General features: G+C 49.9%; 1 protein-coding gene across 2 annotated transcripts in view; it reads right to left on the bottom strand.

The window, feature by feature from the left end:
- Positions 1-19,955, bottom strand: part of RYBP (RING1 and YY1 binding protein) — a 51,328-nt gene that overhangs the window by 29,264 nt on the left and 2,109 nt on the right. Inside the window, exons 2-3 of one of the 2 annotated variants that reach the window (XM_080606997.1) lie at positions 17,199-18,630; positions 14,077-14,202 (exon numbers count right to left, since the gene is read on the bottom strand). In XM_080606997.1, the coding sequence (XP_080463123.1) occupies positions 14,077-14,202; positions 17,199-17,317 (245 nt within the window). In that variant the 5' untranslated portion in view covers positions 17,318-18,630. Of the gene's footprint in view, positions 1-14,076; positions 14,203-15,192; positions 15,462-17,198; positions 18,631-19,955 lie in introns of those variants that run through there. The other variant, XM_080606998.1, reaches the window with a different exon arrangement.

Here is a 19,955-nt window from a genome sequence, read left to right as displayed (position 1 = left end):
GTCGCAAAGCACACTCACCAGACAAATCCTCAACATATTCTGAGCTAAAACTAGTCTGAAATGAAATTTCGTATTACTTTTTTTTTTTTTGGAATGCACTTTTTCCTCCAACACACCACACCGACACACCAGGTACATTGGTTAACGCAGCAAAGACAGACTTCCTCCTCAAGGTTATCTCAAAACCAGTAAGAAACATCTAAAACGGTGTCTCTTTTGCATCTTACTTATCACAGGCACTACAAGATCTCAATCATCAGCATCCACTGGACCCAGCAGCCCCCTCCCTGGAAGCGCTCTGTCTGCCCTTTCCACCCGCTCTGCCAGCGTGAAGCTCCCTCGCAAGCTCCAACACAATTCTGCATGCATTATTTATCCCTCTTGCTAAGTCATGCAGTGGGATAATTACTTAACTATTGTAATGATATTTTGCAATGGCTGTACTCTATTATTCTAATTGATTTTCATGGGATTGCTTTTGCTGCATGTTTTGAGCACAAGAATTTATTTTCCTGCAGTACGAAAAGCTAAGTTTATTTTTAATAAAAACAATGTTGATATATTGCTCGCATTTTTGCTCTCCCTGCTAACAACCACTGAATACGAGACCTTTTTTTTTCAGAAAACTAGTGAGATAGAAAATTATATATTAACTAATGTAATTATTAACCAGAAAGTGTTTTCCTTACAATAGGATTTCATTTGACTTGTAAGACTCCAATGGGTGTAACTGCCCAATTTTTGAAAGGTGAGAGACCCACAACCTTTTCACAAACTAAAAGCTGAAGTCAAAATATATTTGCACTGTCTTGCTTAACAGCACGCTAAGTTTTACCAAGATAAACGCTCAGCTTGAGATTGGGAAAACTCTTAGGCCAGCACTAAATGAACATCAGTCCTGCCCGTCCACTCAGCACGACATAAGCCACACACCAGAGCAGCCCAAGAAAACAGCTATTTGTGCCACCCTGCCCCCGGGATATTCTTCAGGCTACGCATGATTCAAGATGTACTTGTAAAACTTTTGTGAAGAGATGAATAGGATCTCAAAAAACACAATAGCCCCAGCAGTTCAGAACTGGTAAGAAAGCTTTTTTTCCGCCTTGAGCCAGAAATTCTTCCAGGAGGAGCTCTGCTTTGAGCTACTGAAGATAAAGGAAGGAGAAGCAAGGAAAAGCAGCGTGCTGCTGACAGTTTACTCATCATACCTACCGCTCACCTGCCACCTAAATGAGGAAAGGCATGGATACAACTCGGGAGAAGGAATATGGTCTTTACACGTTAAGATCAAAACCCAAGAACTTTACTCAGCAGCAGAAAGAAGAAACTTTTGACAGATGAGACTCATCACAAGCTAGGACCGTGCCTTATTTTGTGAACATAATGGAGCATGCACTTTTTCTTCCACTTCGTAACAAGAAATCATCTGGGTTGGGTTCGATTGCTACCTATGACGTGTGTTTAAATTAAAAAAAGAAAGTTTTATCGGTCTCAGCACTGTCCTAACTTCAGAGACTACCAGGACAAGGAAAGCAACGAGAAATCTGAAGGACTTCTCTGCTCAAAGGGGCACAGAACTCTTCCCCAGAGCCTCATTTCGGGCTTTATACAATACAATTCATTTCTCAATTCTTTTTTATCTATTAAAAAACACTCTCTAGAAAAAAAAATAGTCCTGGAAAAAACGCAGTTGTTCTTTGTGATCTTGCTCAAGTTTAATGTCATCTTACTCCCATCCTTCTCAAAGTGTCAGTCTCAGGCGCCTAACCCAGCTCCTGCAACTGACAGCCAAGCGCTGCCCTCACTTCTGCAGCCCCTGGACATGATTCAGAAAAATCCTGTGTGAACAACAAAAGGTCACGTTCTCCGCACGTGTCAGCTACCTGCCGAACCACCATGAAGTTTCAAATGCTAGCACGTTCAGAAATAAAGCCACCAACTGTTATTAAACTAATTTCAGAGCAGCACTCTGGATTCCCACACCCGTGACTAAATAAGCATGCTCCTGACGCTATATACCTTCACGTAAAAAAAAAAAAAGCCACTCCTGCTTGTGACAGGCTTTTAGAAACAAGCAAGCGTAGTACACAGCTGTACAACCTCCTAACTTTGAATTCAAAGTGCCTGGTTTACAGTGCAAAAAAAGGCAAGAGGGGAAAGACTAAAGAGATGGAAACAAAACCCAGGTACTGCTAAGTGTTATCCCTACACATCAGAAAAAAATCTGAGAACTGGCAGAGAAACGTAACGCGTACCTTATTATGGACTACTTTCCATGACTGACATCTGGCACAAGCGTGAGTCTTCCAAGCACAGGTGGTGAGACTGTCCTCATGTTTAAATCGTTATAAATGCAGACACTGAATATTAAGGTGCCATCTCCTATGCATTTAGAGTAGGCATGTGGGCATGATGCTCTACCGCTCTGTTCGTTGTCGGCTTTAGTATCAGTTGGTTAATTTGTCATTGGGAAAAAAATCATCATCCTCTTCACCCAGGTAAGGAGGCTGTTGTTTATTACGAAGTTTCGCTATCGCTTCTTTGAACGCCGGTTGAATAACAGCGAGTCCCAGCACAGCGCTGTAAATTCCCAGCACGCTTCGACACAGGAGACACAAGCTAGGAACCCACGGGTCCGCACTTCTCAATGCGGACGCGCGGTCCCAGCTCGCAGGGGTGCTGTGAAGCTGCCGTTCCACGTCAGTCATGTAACAAACCTCGGGGTTTCGCAGTTGGAGCCCTGGTGTCACAGCCCCCCAGCCTCAGGGGCACTAACCGCGCTCACCGGAGATGCCTGAGCTCATCTTGACCTCAGAAGTTAAGCAACTTGCAACTAACTTGCGTCACGTCCGCTAACAAGTACTTGGAGTTAATGACTCTTAATTGCTCCCAGAGTACTATATTCCTACACCCACAGCTGAGCATGCTCCTCGCTCTGCTAGCCCACATGTGAAGTTATGCAACTCTAATGGTGCCGTGCCTCTGGTAGCCGTGCGGGAGGCAGCTGTGAGGTTTCACCGGAGCCGAGGAGCGAAGACGTCACCGTTTATGGCAGTGAAGCAGTGGACGAAGCCTGCCCACCTCGTTCCAGGAACCATCTCGCAGCTGCATCCTCATTCACTTTCTTGCTGCGCGTGCTCCTGTTTGGAACGACCGCCTCTGCGCCGTTTAGAAATCAGAAGACTTGTTCTGAAGTCTGACTCCACGTGCAGTTTTTGAGAAAACGTTTCAGGATTTTGTCGCGTTTTCCAAAAATTGACTTCGCCTCCTGTAAGCCGTATGCGGGGGGAGTTGTAATTACATCCGCTCGACAGGCAGGTAAGCCAAAGCACGCCATCACCTACCTGTGATGTGACCGGGAGCTAAAGGGGAAAAGGAGAGGGACCCAGCCGCCCCGCCTCGCCCTCCCGGCTCAGCCATGCCTCTGCCACCATTCCTGCTGATTTCAGTTTCGTTTTGTGTCACGTGGCAAGCAAACAGCTCCGGACACCCAGGCACTACTCACGCACAACGCCCAGCCCTGCATCTCACACGGGAATTACCCCAGGCACTCCCATGCCCGCGGAGGTGAGTGGTTCCCTGCAGACACCTGCCACAGCTGGGGATAGCTCCTGCACCCTGGGGACAGCTCCTGTGCCTCAGGAAAGCCCGGGCTGGCTCCTGGCAAGTGTCCCTGCCGCAGCCTTTATGCTGCTGAGAGCCAGGAGCCATGGCGGGAGCAGCCCACGCCGCTCAGCACAGCCCCACGAGAAACCACAGCGCAACCCCGCAGCCTCTCCAAGCGCCCACCAAGCGCTTTGGCTCCATCCGACCAGAATAACCTTCTCTGGGATCCGCAGGCTTCGCTCCCAGTGGTTTTCCTCCCAGTAAGACACGCCATCCTTGAATCCAAGCGAGCAGATATTCCCTGCAAAACCGGGGAGCTCTGCTACCAGCAAGCCGAGCGGAGATTAAGCACGAAGAGACCGACTCCCTACCGTAAAGCCACACGAGGTACGTGTGAGGGAAGAAGCCCCTACCAGAGCACATCTCGCAGCTGTGCTCAGCGCTAAAGGTGCTGGCACGCTCCTCCTCTGACGTTTTCTTCGCACTTCCGAGGGTGGGAGAAATCCCACGCAGCTACTTTTTTCCAAAGACGTTTTAGGGTTTATAAACCACTGGAAAAACCGCCAACGATTTGTGCCACCGATTATAATAGAAATAAATAAATAACCGAGGAGAGGAGCTTTTAGGAGCCTGGCTCTATTCACCGAAGAAGTCCATTCCAGTTGCAGCCGCCTGAATTGCTGACAATTTTCCAGCGATCATTTCTCACTGGACAAGATTACCAGAGTTACGCAGGCTACAACTCCTCGGCGACACGATAAAGCTTTACGGGCACTCAGCTGTTCCACGTCGGGGATGTTGACAATTTTACACCATAACTTCACGTGTAAGCAGCACACGCGATATTTGATCGAATCGTAAAGTACCACTCTCACTGACAACACAAGTCTCGCTGCAGAAGATGCACCTGAAGCAGATAAATTAGTCCTGCTTTATCTTCCTACTGCAGTGAGGCAAAAGACAAAACCCAGTAACTTTTTAAAATGTCCTTCTTGCTCCTTCTATACTTCACTTCTTAGACAAAAGCAGAACCCCAGTCCTACAGTTCCTTCAGATCAGGTGTGTAAGACCAACAAGATGCACATAATTCCCCCCCAAATAAGTCTCAATCTTTACGACAAAGTTTTATCTGCTGTAGGTTTCCCTATAGCTAATAACATGCTGAACTGGAAACACCTCATAAGGCGTATTTAATATTTTTGTTAGGCTGAACCACACACCCGTGCCTGCTGCAGATAACAACTGGCAATGGCTGTTTCCCCTCCCTTCTCCATACGGCACCTGTAATAACTCAGTAATAGCAGCAAACAGGCACCAGCGAGCTCCCTGGCTGGATTAGCATCACAGAGGAGAGCCTCTCCTGCCGATGCTAATGATGTGCTCTACCCTGCTATCCCCAGGAGACAAATGACTGCACCGGCTGATTGACTCCATCACGGGGCCATCGTCCATCAATGTATTGCCTCCTTTATTGAAATCTCATCTCGGGAAGAGAAAGTGCTCGTACCACTTCGGGAAAACGGTGGAAGCGCTTTCAGAATAAGAGCTCCAAGGCACACAATTAGAGCCAAATGTTTCCGCAGAAACACGCGTTTCCAGCAACCCCGACATATATATGTACGCTTTGTTCAACCAGGACAAGAAAGATTTATGTCCTTATGCTAATCCAGGTCTTTTGGTGGTGTTGGGTTTTCTGTTTGTTTTTAAAAAGAGGAATGAAACACCTACTACAGGCATAATTTACTTGGTCAAGCAAAAACACAGACGGCGAATACAGCCACGCAGACCAAAGAAGGGAACCTGGAGGGTATTTAGCTACCTGATTTGCGAAGAGGTGAGTTCCAGCTCCTTGGACACAGGCTCACATGACACTAATGCGGTATTATCCCCACTGACACCTGCAAACCGAAGTGAGCACATACAGATCTTTCTCATTTATCTACTACATTGGTAATAACATGGAAAAAAGGAAAAGGAGGGATCTATTCGATTATGCACTACCCCTGTGATTTCAGAAATGCTGCACGTTCTGCAGCAGGAACAGGACACGGGCACTAAACCCCGTCCAAAAACGTTCTGATCGAGTTTCTAACACAGTCCTCCCACATCGTAGGTCCACTTCTGCCATTTGACTACGTTAAATTGCACATGAATTACCCAGACATCGCTCCACCTGCACAAAAATAATTTAGCTGAGGAAAAATTTCTGATTATAATCAGTCTCGCATTTGTCTGCCCAACAATATAAATCTGAAGTAGGCAGCTTTATCTCAGGCAAGACATTTTGTCTCACTTAGCACCTCTGCACGTTACACGCAATCCATCACAACTCTGAAATCCCAACGAACAATCTGCTTCAGAAAACACATCTAAAGAAAAACACATCTAAATATTTATTCCTCGCTTATCCCTAAAGGGACTCCAACAAGTCTGATAAGATCCTCACGCTGGAGTTTCTGGAACTCCTGGAGATACCCAAGCCCTAAGTTGGACTTCTGGAAGTTGGCACCTCCGTATCGCAACTGACAAAAAGCACACGCTGTGCTTAAACACGGAACAGCCCAGCTCTCAGCAAAGCGCTCAACGATGGAGGTTCAAAATGTACATCAGCCAAAGTTAAAATCCATTTAAAAGTCAGAAGACTTCTGCTTCTGTGGTACCTAATTTCACATTTTACTGTTCTGACCCTCGCAGCACAGACTGTTACTCTGCAATCACAGACCAGCGCCCCAAGCAAGACACCATACTTCTCCAAATCAGGCCTCCTGGTTTCAGGATCTGAACCTCAAATCCGCACAACCCCTTTTCCTCATGTAAATCCAGTACTGCTTGTTAACAGAAGAGTAACCGTGGGTTTACTTTTCACTTTCAGAAACACGGGCAGCACCTTCAATAATAAAACACTGTCAAACTCAAACGGGGTCCGATTTTATCCAGTTGGTTTCGTTTCTTTTAAGGAGTTAAGATCCACCTCTGAAGATACCGAGTTAGTGAGCAGTCAAACAAAACACTCTAGGCCAGCAAGAAATGAAGCTTTTCCTCCTTTTAGTTGAGCCACACAGAATTACAATTTTCCCAGTGTTTAACAGACAGTGAATTTGTTGGCGTACCAATTAGCAGTCTTCTCCAAAGGACACGTTCCTAATTAATAGCTGGCTTATGGGAAGAACAGTGCTGAGGATTTGGTCATACCTCCAGACGTAATAAAAAAGAGTGAATCAAGCTGTGGTTGATATACAGGAAAATCACTGTAGTTAGCAGATGTAACCTGCAAAAGGGACTTACATAAGCGAAACAGGCATTTTCACCTTCTTTCTGTTATACCATCTAATTCTGGACATCTGCTTATGGTAGGGATGAATATTCAGGATATGAGTATTTGAGCAAAAATGCCCAAATTTCTCCTTTTGCCTTGGGAAGAAGGGCAGTGCGAAGAGATGCGAAGTGCTGCTGCAAGACGCAGCCGCATCTGTAGTTTGTGTGAGTCTTATTTCAGGTCAGAGCTGCGTGTTACGAAACGCCAGCACACCTTGCAAGTGACCTACATTGTGGAATTAAAACCCACTAACCTACAGAACCATCTGAAAGCCCACAAAATAGGTCAGTGGGTTTCCTGGTAGGAAGAATTACACGGCCAAAAAGACACAGGTGTAACAAAGAACACTGAGATTGCGTCCTTCACCTAACGAACACAGGAGCACGCTGCAAATCCTATTTTTTACCCCGCTGCCACCGTTGCGTGCAGGCGGGACTTCCCACAAGCAACACGAACTGCTTTGATTCTCACTGAGGGACCCTGGAAGAAGCCTGCTCCTTCAGGTCTGGGGAGGCAGGGAGGAAAGGAGCAGCCCCACGCGCAGAAGCATCACCAGTGAAGCTGTGTGAGTAATCCACAGTCCTGAAGTGGAGGGGGCCTTGCAGTAGCCAGAGCACAAGCGACACCTGATTGATAACCAGCAGCGAACCGGCCTGGAGTTACGGCAGAGGTACCCGAGCGCAAAGCCTGGATAGAGACAACCAAAATAATTCATCCGGCCCACAGCACGTTCCCTGACACCTTTCATCCCTCCGGGGTCTCGGGTCACAGCATTGTTTTCAGAGACCTAATAATTCAGCCAAAACAGAGCCCCACAGCACTTGGGGTTGTTGGGCAACGTTAATATGCAGCACACGACAGTAAGTCAGATCACGCGTGAGCCGAGCGTGTCCACGGAGAACTGCTCCTCGCATCCACCACTTCCCTCCTTGCAGCTACTCCTCGGGGCGATGCTGTACAAAAACGTTCCTATTCCCAGGTCGTGCGAGGTCCCAGCTCTTTGACGGACCCGCGTCAGGGCACGAGACGCACACGCCGATCTTGCAGCTGGACCAGCCTTTCCGCAGCCAGCTGCCCGGAGCACGAAACGATCCGGTGGGTTTGAGAAAGGCACGCAGAGAAAGCCGCGCTGCATTCCTCGGCCCACGAGGACCTGCGGGGAGCGAGGCCCGCGTCCCACCGGGCGCGATGGCTGTTCCCGGCTCCAGCAGAAAGTTGCGTGCCCTCACCTCCCACACGCGCATGCACACTTTGATTTAGATTCCCGTCTCCAAAAAAAGCAGTCCATGGAGGAAGGAGAAAATGAATAATATCCACGCTGCGTACTATCGATGACAGATTAACACACTCAGCGCCACGGTTTATCAATTAGACCTTTAGACTGTCTCCACTGGAAACAGGGGACGGAGCTTTAAATCCTCCCACCTGCGATCATTTAACCCGAACGTGTAACCTACATGAAAACTGTAACGCACCTTATCCACACCAAGCATTTTACTATGCTATTAAACATATTTTTTTCTTTCCCTAGTACAAAAGGACCACGGTAGGTGCAGTCAGCATGCCTTACCACGATCTTCAGGACCAAAACGTGGCAGAAGAGTCACAGCAGCCAACACAGCCCTGCTATGCTCGTCACCTACAGCACTTCAGGTACCCAAAGCTGGAAGCTAGACCAGGAGCCATCCCAAGACGCTCCACATCAATGCAGAGGATCCTCCCTGCTCAGAACGATTCCCCAGAGGTGCTGAGGCCCAAGAGAAAAAAACACATTTGTGGTAATGAGATCATCAATGCCAGACCCAAACACCAGCAAAGAGCAAATCAGGACACAACTCGTACTCCTTCCAGCAGCCAAAGCACAAGAGACTGATCCTATGCCAGCTTTCTGCCTGCACCAGTATGACAGATAACACCAGATCTGAAGCTGAATAGCTTCATCCGCTCAGATGAAGTCTTACAGACTAAGGCTATGCTGGTTAAAAAAGCATACCATGAATCTGTACCAGCGGACAGCTTATAATGGCTCATGGCTGATGCATTTCGGGTCTGACAATATAAGTCATGAAGTCAAACAGTGTATCGTCAAAGCACAGCCTCAGAATTCAGGTCTGGCTGGGAACAATCAGCATTTTCTGCTTGTGAAGGGCTGATTGTATGCAAGATTTGCAGAAGGCTCCTATTCTTAGCTCCCGTGCCACACCGGGTTTGCCAAACTTAGCGAAAGTACTCTTCCTCTACAAATTCAGCGAGTAAGAGCCAACTAGTTTTAGACAGCGCTGGCAAACAAGAATTGAGAAAACCGTGGTCTGAAGAGCTCCCTACACGCGGTCGAACATTTAGCAAACGCCTATTGTGAATCCCAGCACTCCAAGTGACCGAGGCACGATTACGTTGCTCTCACCCATTACCAGCCAAGCAGTCCCCGAGCAGACTCAGCCTCCAGACCCAGATGGCCCAGGGGGCACCCGCACGGCTTCGGGCTAGGACAGACCTCGCTCAGCTCCCTTACGACCCAGCTGCCATTTAACTCCAACAGGAAAAGCAGAGACGATTTACACATGGTCCTCAACGGCCAGTAAGTAAAGCTAATGTTCTAGAGAAGAGCACCAACTTCCCTTCCCCAACAGCTCTTTCTAGAAGTCCCCTACTCCATTTTTGTAGATATAGCCCACTCAAAAGAACAGCCCTGATGCAAAAATAAAACCCCGCCTAACGCAGGTGAAAGACACTTAACTTTAAAGAACTGAATGAAAACCACTTTGCTTCTAATCTACACCACGACGACACACCAGCACATATTTTTAGAAGGGTCCTGCTAATAGACGGCAAATAAGCAGGGCACATATTAGCTCTGCAGAGGCTGGGCTCGTAAGCCTGATTCCTCATTCCAGGAATAGCAGGACTATCTGGTGTCTATTCTGGTCAGCCCAGCCTGGGTACAGAACAAGAGTACTTGCGCTGGTGACACGGAGAGCAGTTGATGTCCTTCAAGGTGCTAGCTTAGATACTGCAGACGTGCAAAGGAATTTTCTGAAGAACTGAAGAGGAAGGAAGACCAGCATCCAAGGCACCTGCTCCACACAAAACAAAATTCATTTTAAAATTACGCTGCTTGGCCTCCCCTCAAAAGTACGGCACAAGAGTGAAACACTACGGATGCATGCTCCTTGAGCACTCCACAACGAAACACATGTTCATCTCCCCATGCAACCTCCAAATCACATACTTTGGGTATACAGACATTAGCAACAAATACAACAGAAATGCTTATTACTAAGTGTATGCCTTCCAGAAGACATTTATGCTACAATCTATTATCTTACTATTAAAAAGTCCCCTTTTTTTCTTCTTAATTTGCACGTCAGGTATCTAATTGCTGCTCTCACACCTTTTGGTGAGTACTTTCAGTGTGTTTCTTCACTATAAAGGACACGAAGCTCAGATAACAAAGTGCTTATCCTCAAGTTAGACAAAACCTAACATCAGAGAAGCTCTGCCACCTCGCACTGCTTGCCTGTTAAACCAAACGGAAAACTGCAGAAAATAACTATCTGAGAGAAATCAGAGGGAAAGGGGAATAATCTGCTTCATGATGATGCTTTAAAGCACACAGAAACATTCTGCACAGCCATGCCTGGGAGGAGAGAGAAAGCTACAAGTGCATAGGAACACAACATATGTGAACCAGAAGAGAAAGAGCAGGGAAGAGGAGCAAGAATACCGTTAGGAAAAAAAAAGGAGACAGAGAGACGGTCTCACGTAGGAACCTACGACTCCCCTTAATAGGAAATGCAAGGCCAAATTCTGCCCCAGCATTCTCAGGAAATCCAAAGTAAAATTTCTTTCCACGTCTGGAGTAGTAATGGGTATTGGAAGGGAACGTGTGTTTGTGGAGCAAAATTCCCAGCAGAAGTTTTAATTCAAGTCTTCCTCTGTGTTCAGGAACCGACGGGGGCTCTAGCAGAGCAAACCACCAGGACAGCCAAAGGACACAAGTGGAAGCAGTGACTAGCACCACCTCCCTGAGCCATTACACCAATACAAAAACCTCCAGGAAAGAAAATCATTGCAAACCCCAGCAAGCACATTACCATTATTCATTCCCAAGCTAGCCAATTAAATTGTCATCTCGCTGAACTGGATGTTGTGCTGAACACAGCTTGCATCTTTGCTGTTAGCCTCTGAGAGGAAAACTTGAGGAAAACTCAAGATGCTCCATACCCGATATACTTGCCTAAGTACAGAGAAATGAAGTTTAACCATAAAAAAGCAGGAATAGAGTTGGGGAAAGTGTGCTGGCGACATGTAACAAATTCAGTATTTGAGTACTACAGGTTTAATACAATCTTTGCCTGAAAACTCTCAATTCTCTTGAGATGGATTTGACTTTTTTTTTTTTTTTTAAGTTTAACTGAAATATTTACAAACAATCCCTTGAAAAAGCATTCAGGTGCAGCTTAACTGTTTAGCATCCACAGTGATTTTTATTCGGTACGTCTCTAAGAGTTACTGTACGTAGCTAAAGCTCTTTTTTCGAGAGCCTAAGGAAAGGGGATAGTTGGATCTGAGAAAGCAAAAATTCTGCAGGCTGCCAGCCACCCCTCCCACACACACCACACAAAGATTGTATCAAGTCTGAAAAAAACACACGCGCAGTAAGAATTAGCTAACGTCCTAACTAGTTCTCAAATAGGAGAATATTTGTCCGCCAAAGTAAATTCTACAGCAAATAACTGACTTCACGGGGGGGGGGATGTAGGTCATACTAAGTCTTATTAAAATACTGAGCATACTGTGATTTCCCACTACAATTTGATGAAAACCCGTTGCCCCATCACATCTACAATGTTCTTTCACTACTCTGTTGAGTTGGTTTTTGTTGTTTTTTTTTTAAAGACAGTTTGGTAAGTTTCTGTTAAGCGTTACCAAAGCCAGCCTTAATGAAGCATGGTGGTTTTAAATGGGGATAGGTGTCACCAACTCGTCGAATTACAACTCAAAGGTCAAGCTCATCTCATATTTGAAGTAATAAATTATCAATCATAACTCGCTAGGTTTTCTTCCACCAGTGACTTATTAAAAAATTCTGATGAATTTCCCAGCCATCGACTTGTACCTCACATACTGTGACACTCAGAGCAATACCACAACAAAGAGCTCTGACCTCCCAGGTCTTCTCAACGCACAAAGTTCACTCAACATTCAGCCACTCCTGCTTTCGGTTAGATTTATTCGCAAATCATATAAATATGCAAGAAGACATGATGGTCCATTGAATATTTAGAATATTTTCCCTCAAACTCCACAAACAAAAGCAATTTAAAAAGCAGCAAAAATGAATAGAAAGCTGATGAATTAAATGAATTAAAATTAGAAGCCATTCAGAAGAGTCTATTAAAAGCTAAGCAGAAGTACGACGTTCTAGACATGAGGATCACATCTGGCAAGTAAGGCTACAGTTCTTAACCTGAAATCAATTGCTATCCCTTTTAAGGGCTCTTTAAAAGAAAAACATCGTACTATCTCAACAAACCTTTTCAAACTTCTCATAAAAAAAAAGGGAGGAAAAAAAGCCTTCTGCTCTCAAAATGAATGTCAGTATGGTGGCCAAATGAAAATGATCTGGTATGATAGCAGATACAATCCATGTGGACTCCTACATCTCATTAAGACTCTCCTCCTACAAACACCCGTGCACATGCTCGACATTATGCTGTGAGAACTTTCAGCGACTGCAAGGCTGCGCTGTGCTGTAGCAGCACAGTAAAACACCAGACAACTGCAGGATCAACGTGTTTTACCTGAATCAATGGGGAAGCCAAGACAACAGAAACCCACAGAAATCAAGCACGCTTTGAAGGTTTAGTTGCATGACAAAACAAGATTGAACAAAGCCGGTGAAGAATCAGATCTACGCGTGTACAGAACGCTACTGTCCCGAAAGACAGACCTTATTCAATGATGTAAAACAATTTTAAATAGCATAGTTAAGTTCAACGCCTTGGCATATTCTGTAAAACGTGTAGGGATACTTGTAATCAACATGCATCGTGAAACACAGAGCAAAGTGCTGCAACTCTATTGCTGTAACTCAGAGAGCTTCCATGGCCCAAAAGCATGCTCCCCATTAAAAATGTAGGCACTTCACATTGTTTAAAGCACAGTGCAAACAATAACTAACCAAAAACACTTTAACCTCCTTTGTCAATCAAGTCAAGACACCCGAGTCACGAGAACAGCCTGCCCAAGAGAGCATCTCAACGCACATCTCAACACACTTTCAAAGAAGAAAACTGACACCTTTCACAACGCAGGTCTTACAGACCGCTTCCTTGACAGAGAAGAGTAACGTGAACTCATATTCAGGCCATACATCATTTACAAAAAGCTTATCAGAAGACAACATCATAGAACAAATCAGAAGAAAGAGAAAAAAAGCAGACCACCACACGCCTGTTTCAGCACCAACTGGTATTTCCAGAACCAACTTTCTGAACCAATTAAACTGCAGAACTGCAATTTAGAGTTTTTAGGAATTAAATTAGCCACTGTACGCCAGCTGCAAAACCTTGCAAAGACTTCCAGTTACTCAGCGTAAGGCAAACGGAGAGAACTGACAGCTAAAGCTTTCAGCAATCCGCACCATTCCCACGAAAGCCGATTCCTTTGAGATGACAACAGACAGAGAGATCAACATCTCAGGAAGGGAGTTGTTGTTCTTGTGGCATCCTTGGTTTCAGCTGTTTCCCTTCTCACTCCCTAATCCTCAGTTATTTTTTACTCCTGGGGAAAACACAGGTAGATCTCTCCCCAAAACACAGAAAACCATCGGCCCCAAAACACAGCCCGAACGTTTTGGGCTGCCTGCAGAGCTTTAAGAAGTCTTTCTCACAATAGCAACAGAACAGCACGGAACAACAAAAAGATTCAGGTCGCTGCCACAGTCATGAAACGCGTTTTCCAGGTCTAATTAAGCGCTTGAAAGAGAATTTTTAAAAACCACAATATTTTAAACGGGGACAGCCGGGACTACATCTCGGGGAAGGGGGGGGGGGGGGCCACGAACAACGGGGCTCTGGAAAACGGCGGAAATCAACAAGTCAGCATAACCAAAGGCACGGCTGAGAGCCGTGTTTAAAGGCGGGCATTACCTTGTGGAGGTGCCTTTCCTGACATCGCAGATGCTGCATTTGAAGGCTTCGGCGCTGTTCCGAAAGGTGCACACGCTACAATCCCAAAAGCCTTCGTCGGCTGCAGGTTTGGCTTGCCTTTTTGGCCTTGAGGAGGGAGAGGGAGAGGGAAAGTGTGTGTGTGTGTGTGTGTGTGTATGCGTGTGTTTGGGGAGGAGGAGAAAAGAAGCAGGAGGAGGAGAGAGAGAGAGAGAGAGAGAGGGGAGGAGGAGAGAAGGAAAACACACACATTAGAAACCATATTACACAGCCCTCCAGCCCGGCGCCTTCTCCTGCCCGCCCCGCTCCCCCCGCACACCGGGGGTCGCCGGAGCCCCGCGGGGGCCCGCAGAGGTGCGGGGCGGCGCCGTGCCCCGGCCCTCCCCGAGGGCCAGGCCGGGCCCTGCCGAGCCGAGCCGGGCCGGGCCGGGCCGGGCCCCCCCGTGCCCCCCGGTCCCGGGGGCGCCGCCGTTGGGGCGGGGGCAGCGCCGGTGGGGCGGGGGCCGTCTCCCCCTCGCCCTCCTTTTTCGGAGGGGCGGGCGGCGAAGAGTTTGAAGGCCGGGAGGCGTGTTCGGCACCCGCCCGCCGCCTCCACCTTGTTAAATCTCCCTTTGTCTGGGAGAAGTGAGTGTGCGGGGCGGGAGTGCGTGTGCGAGCGGAGCCGCCATGGCTGCTCTCACACCACAGCAGCCCTGGCACCGGCGGCGGGGAGGCACAAACACTTCTCCTCCTCCTCCCGCTGCTGCCCTTCCACGCTCCCCCTCCATCTTAGGAGCCTCCCTCCGAGCCCGCAGCCACCCCGCGGGGCCGGGGCGGCGCGGAGTTGGCCCACCTGGCGGGGCGGCGCGGCGGCCCCCCCGCCTCTCCTCCCGCCCGCCCTCCCTCCATCTTAGGCGCCCCCTCGCCGCCGCCCGCCCGCGGCGGAGCGCACGCACACCGCTGCCAGCCAGGGGCCTACCCGCCGCCGGCCCCCGCCCGGCAGCGCCGAGCCGCCGGCCCGCCGCCCCCTCCCCGCGCTCACCTCCATCTTAGGGGCCCCTACCCCGACTCTCTCCCTCCCCCCCCACCCCAGCCCCGGCCGCCCCCCGCCGCTCTCACCTGGTCGGGCTCTTCTTGTCGCCCATGACCATGGATCGGGGCCGCCCCTGCCCTGCGCACAAAGAAAGCCGCGAGGGGGAGGGAGGGCGGGCGGGTGGAGGGGAGGGCGACGGGGCTGCCTGCGGCCAGCGGGCTCCGGCTGCTCCTCACCCCCGCGCCGCCGCCGCCGCTCCTGCCGCTGCCAGGCTCCGCTCCAGACTAGCAGCGCAGCCCGGCGCCCTCCCTCCCTCTCCTTCTCTCTCCCTCCTCCTCCTCCTCCTCCTCCCCGCGCCGCTCCGGCGGGCGGAGCTCGCCGCCGCGCCGCGGCCAATGGGGGCGGCCCCGCCGCCAGCCCCGGCGGGGAGCGGAGCGGAGCGGAGCGGGGGGCGCCCCCCTCGCCGCGGGGTCCCACCCCCGGGCCGGGGCGAGGGCGGCGGGGAACCCCGGGGGGCTGCGGAGCCGGGGCTGCGCCCCTCGGGTTTGGGGGGGGGGGTGCTGCACACAACCACCCCCCCGCGCCGGGACCCCACCGGCGGGGAGGGCTCTTTGAGCCGGAGGCGACCCCTTCCCTTCCTCTCCCTTCCCTTCCTTTCCCTTCCCTCGTTCCCCCCAGGACCGCTCCCCGCCTGCCCGTCCCCCGAGGGGCTCGGGGCTGAGGGCGGAGGCGCCCCGGCCCCGGGGCCCGCAGCAGGGGGAGGCCGCCCCTGCCCCGCCGAGGGAGGGGGAAGGCCCCGGGGGCCGGGCGGCCCGGGGAGGTGTAGGGCAGCTCCGCTCGGCGGTGAAAGGGGCAGAGGGGCCGGGGGGAGGAAGGCAGGCCGGAGCCTGCCTCGTCCTGCCGTGCGGGAAGGGGAGCGGGACGCGGCCCGCAGGGTGCCCGCAGGCAGCCCTGAGGGGCAGGGGGGCACCGCTCGCCTCAGGGCTTCGCGTTCCTGGGGTACATGCCTCCTTTGCGTCCGCCAGCACCTCAACAACTGCCTGCACCACTTCCCTTCTCTCTTTGGGTCAAGTCACCAACCCGAGCAGAGGCTGCTCTGAATTTAAGGCGTTTCGACAGCATTGCCCTAGTCTTTCAACAACATCCTCATCGATCCATTGCAGATCCATAAGCACGCTTCACCAGAAAGCACAAGCCGCGGGTCCGCGAAACTCCTGAGGCGGCAAAGAGTGGCTCTTCCGCAGAAGCTCGGCCCCAGGCCTGCGCTACGCCTGCCCCGTGGGCCTGGAGAAACGCTCCGGGGGTGGCTGGGGGTGGCAGGTCGAGGATGAGCCCTTGTCGCCCTCGCTGCACAACCCCTCAGTGTCCCCTGGAGCAGCTGTGTGAGAGGAGATGGGGTCGAAGGGCCAGGAGAGAACGGCTGGAGAAGGACTGGGGTGGCTCCTGGTTTGTGAAAGTTCCAAATATTCACATTGTTACAATCCAAGCAAGAGCCGACATGGCACAGAGCATGTTTCCCCCCCCTTCTCTCAACTTACGAAGAGCAAAGAATAAAGACAAAAGTTGGTTCAACTCTTTGTAGCTGCACAAGTGCAAGCCATAGAGGACAGGCATTTTTTTCCACTGTATTTTCCCACTTTTTCAGTGGCAACAAAGCCCAGTTAGCTCCTGCCAGCGAGGAGCAGACTTCACCCCAGACAAGAAATACAGCGCAGTCAGGAAGGAGCCTGCAGCCTGCAAAGGGAGGATGAGAGCAGGAGCGGGGCTATAGGGAGTGGATGGAGACGGTCTGAACAAAGTTAACCCCTGGCAGAGCACAAGGAAAAAATGAAAAAACAAAATGCTACTTAAAGAGCAAACCAGTGTAAGGGACTTAAGACAGGATATGCTCTTACCATGACAGGACAAAAGCATAACCATGTCCTGTGCTTTAAAGCGTTAGCGATCTGGAGTTGTTCACAGGCAGAGTTTTTATCCCCCTCCAGCAGTGCCCAGTGAGCAGCCGCGTGGTGCTGACTGTCACCTCTCCATATTTAAGGGCTGCATGTAATCCTCTCACCGTGCCCAGTTCCCCACATCCACACGCAGGTACCTTAACCCTTGCTGGCACCTCCACTCACTCCTTGAACCATGGCTCGTGCAGACAAAGACTTCAAATGACTTTTTCGTACTCCGTGCAAGTTTCCAAACAATACGGCGAGAAGCAGACATACTCCAAGGGCAGAGTTAAGGTTGTGTAATTATCACATGTAGGAAGTGTCGTTTTCCCATTGCATCTGCTGTTTTCCAAACATTTTTGCTCTTTTAGATTGTAGCAGCAATGTTTGCTTCAGGAATCTGTGTGGGAACAGTCACTCAGCAGCATTCACAGGGGTATGCCGAGCACAAAGTCCCGTTGTGCAATTGCTACCAGAACTTCACTGCAGTGATGTTTACGGGCACAACAATAATGTGTTTGGGGACAACATCAGCGGAGAACCTGAGAAGAAGCACACAAAGGCAGAAAGTCCTGAAACTTCAACTCAGAAGCAGGTCTGAGCACTGCCTGACTCCCATTTTCTGCTACAGCAAGAAGAGGCTGCAGCTATTTACCTTAGCTCTCCGTTACCGCGTTAAACAGAGCAATGGCCACGGCAAGCACAGAGCAAGTTATTGTGGAAACACAAAGGAGCTACGGGACACTTTTAGAAAGCAGTTTATCTCCTCAAAAAGTTTCAGGGTTGCTGTATTCACAGCAAAAGTTGTTTTCTTTCCAAAAACCTACTACATCCTTTATTATCAATTCCCCTGGAAACCTTCCTTCCTCAGCAAGTAAGTTTTCAAAGTCACATGGTAAAAGCTTGGCAACCTCTGGACAGTGTGACTTCATTTAATCACGTACATCCAACAGGAGGTAATCATTCCCGGTTTATTAAACACTCCTCAAGTAGCAATTAGGTCTCTCTACCTTCACAGGCCGGATGGCAAAGCTGGGATGGTTCCTGGAGCAGCACCGTGACTGCGGACGGGTCCGGCTGAAGCTCCAGAGCTGCTGCATCCCATGGGAAGCGCTTCCCTCTTAACCCCTCCAGACACCAAGAGAAGAGCCATTTGTGGAAAGTAAAGCAAACTAAATTGTCGCTGTGCTGGTAGGGTGTTCATTTCACACCACATCGCTCGCACCGTGCATTATCCTGCCTGCCTCAGAAGTCGCCGCGATGACGTGGGCAGCGTACCCTGCTGAGCATCTGGCGATTTTTAATGGAGTTCAGGCTCTCGCAGGCTCGCAAGGCAGCCTTGGGCAAGTCATTTAGCACTTCTTCTCATTAACTCCAACACTCTTGATTTGAAAAGTGAATGCAGTAAATTTCTAAGCTCTCACATAAATCCATGGCACCAGTTGTAAAACCGAACTCATTCCAGCCAAATATTTTGGACTCCGTGTTGGTGGTGAATCTAGCTGAAGAAATTCCTGCCCGTGGATCCAGAAGATGCCGCTTTCTCAGCAGTACCGCGTTCAACTGCCTGCTTCAGGGCTCTCCCAACTGCAAGAGGATCCTGTTAATCCACATCTTTCCACCTCTCCCCTTCCCCCATCACACGCATTTTAAAAACAAAGGTCTTGCACAGAGCCGCTGGCTGCAGACTCTTCCCAGGCAGGACCCGAGATGCAGCAGCCCCTTGCCCTCGCAGAGCCACCTCCCTCGCCCCGGCAGCACCGCAGCTGCTCCTGCTTCTGAGCTCCAGCCCGAGAGCAGGCACTGGTCCAGAGCTCCAGTCCGCACCTCTGCAGCTGGCCAGAGATGCTCGGGGCACGCTGGCAGCTCTCCCACCCCGAGCTGAGCATCCCGTGAACAGCCCCTGCAGAGGGGAAAGAGCTCCGAAACCCGGGGTGCCGAGAGCACAAGGATATTTCCATGCACCTGGACCCCTCGTATACATGGGTTTAAAAACAAAGCAGGACGCTACACACCCAGCCAAAGTCAGTATTTGTGCATAGGGTTCAATGCCAAATATAAATATTAACTCGAGCTTCTCGGCCCCGTTAGTCACTGTGGTAAAGATGCATTTTTGTGATTTTGCATCAGATCTGCGTAACTTCTCAGAAGTGACTGCTGTCCTCAACAGCCTGAATTCTAACCACTTGTAAATGAGTTTTCTGTTGGTTTAATAGGGAATTTCTTACACAGGAATTGGAATCGGGCTTGGGACACAGGGGTCCCTGTGAGTTTAGCCAGATCTAAAAGGCTCAGAAGTGATGCTCTGGGGCAGGAAAGTTGTGTTTCACCGCGTGATTAGCACCTTCTAGTAGAAGTGGGTGAAAAGGGAAATTAGCAATCGAGGGTGAAAAGGTGAGCCAGCTACAGCAGGCAGCATTCGCTTCATTGTGCCCAACACATCCTGCTGAATGGGATTAAATGTCTGGCCTCCCCAGGTTTCCAAGCTGGGGAGAAGGCATCAAGGGGTGGAATGAAAAGAGGCTGTGTGAAAGCCGGTGGCCTCCACGCAAACTAGAGTAATGTTTGCCATACAGTAAGAGCATCCTTGGCAAGGGAGGCAGGAGCCTGCGCTCAGAAGCCTGGAAGTCTTCACCACAAAACAAAACACCAAACCGGAGAGCACGCGTTAGCCAGAGGCGCTGGTGGCCAACTAACCGCACCCTCCTCTGCTTTCAAAGCACAGCATTAGCTGCCACTGGCTCGCAGGTGCTGATGCCAGCAAGAAGTCAGGAGGAAACTGCTCTTGGAAATCTCACTTAGCACTTGACAGGACCTTTAAAAATGTGGCCCGGGCTGAGTTTGTAGGCTTTTGGGGAAAGCGTTGTGCTAGGAGTTGTGTAAACAGAGAACTCGCTGATGGATGGCCCCGG

The sequence above is a fragment of the Anser brachyrhynchus genome (assembly GCF_964034855.1).
Source record: "Anser brachyrhynchus genome assembly, chromosome: 10".
Classification (NCBI taxonomy): Eukaryota; Metazoa; Chordata; class Aves; order Anseriformes; family Anatidae; genus Anser; species Anser brachyrhynchus.
This window is presented reverse-complemented; position numbering and strand designations above follow the sequence as displayed.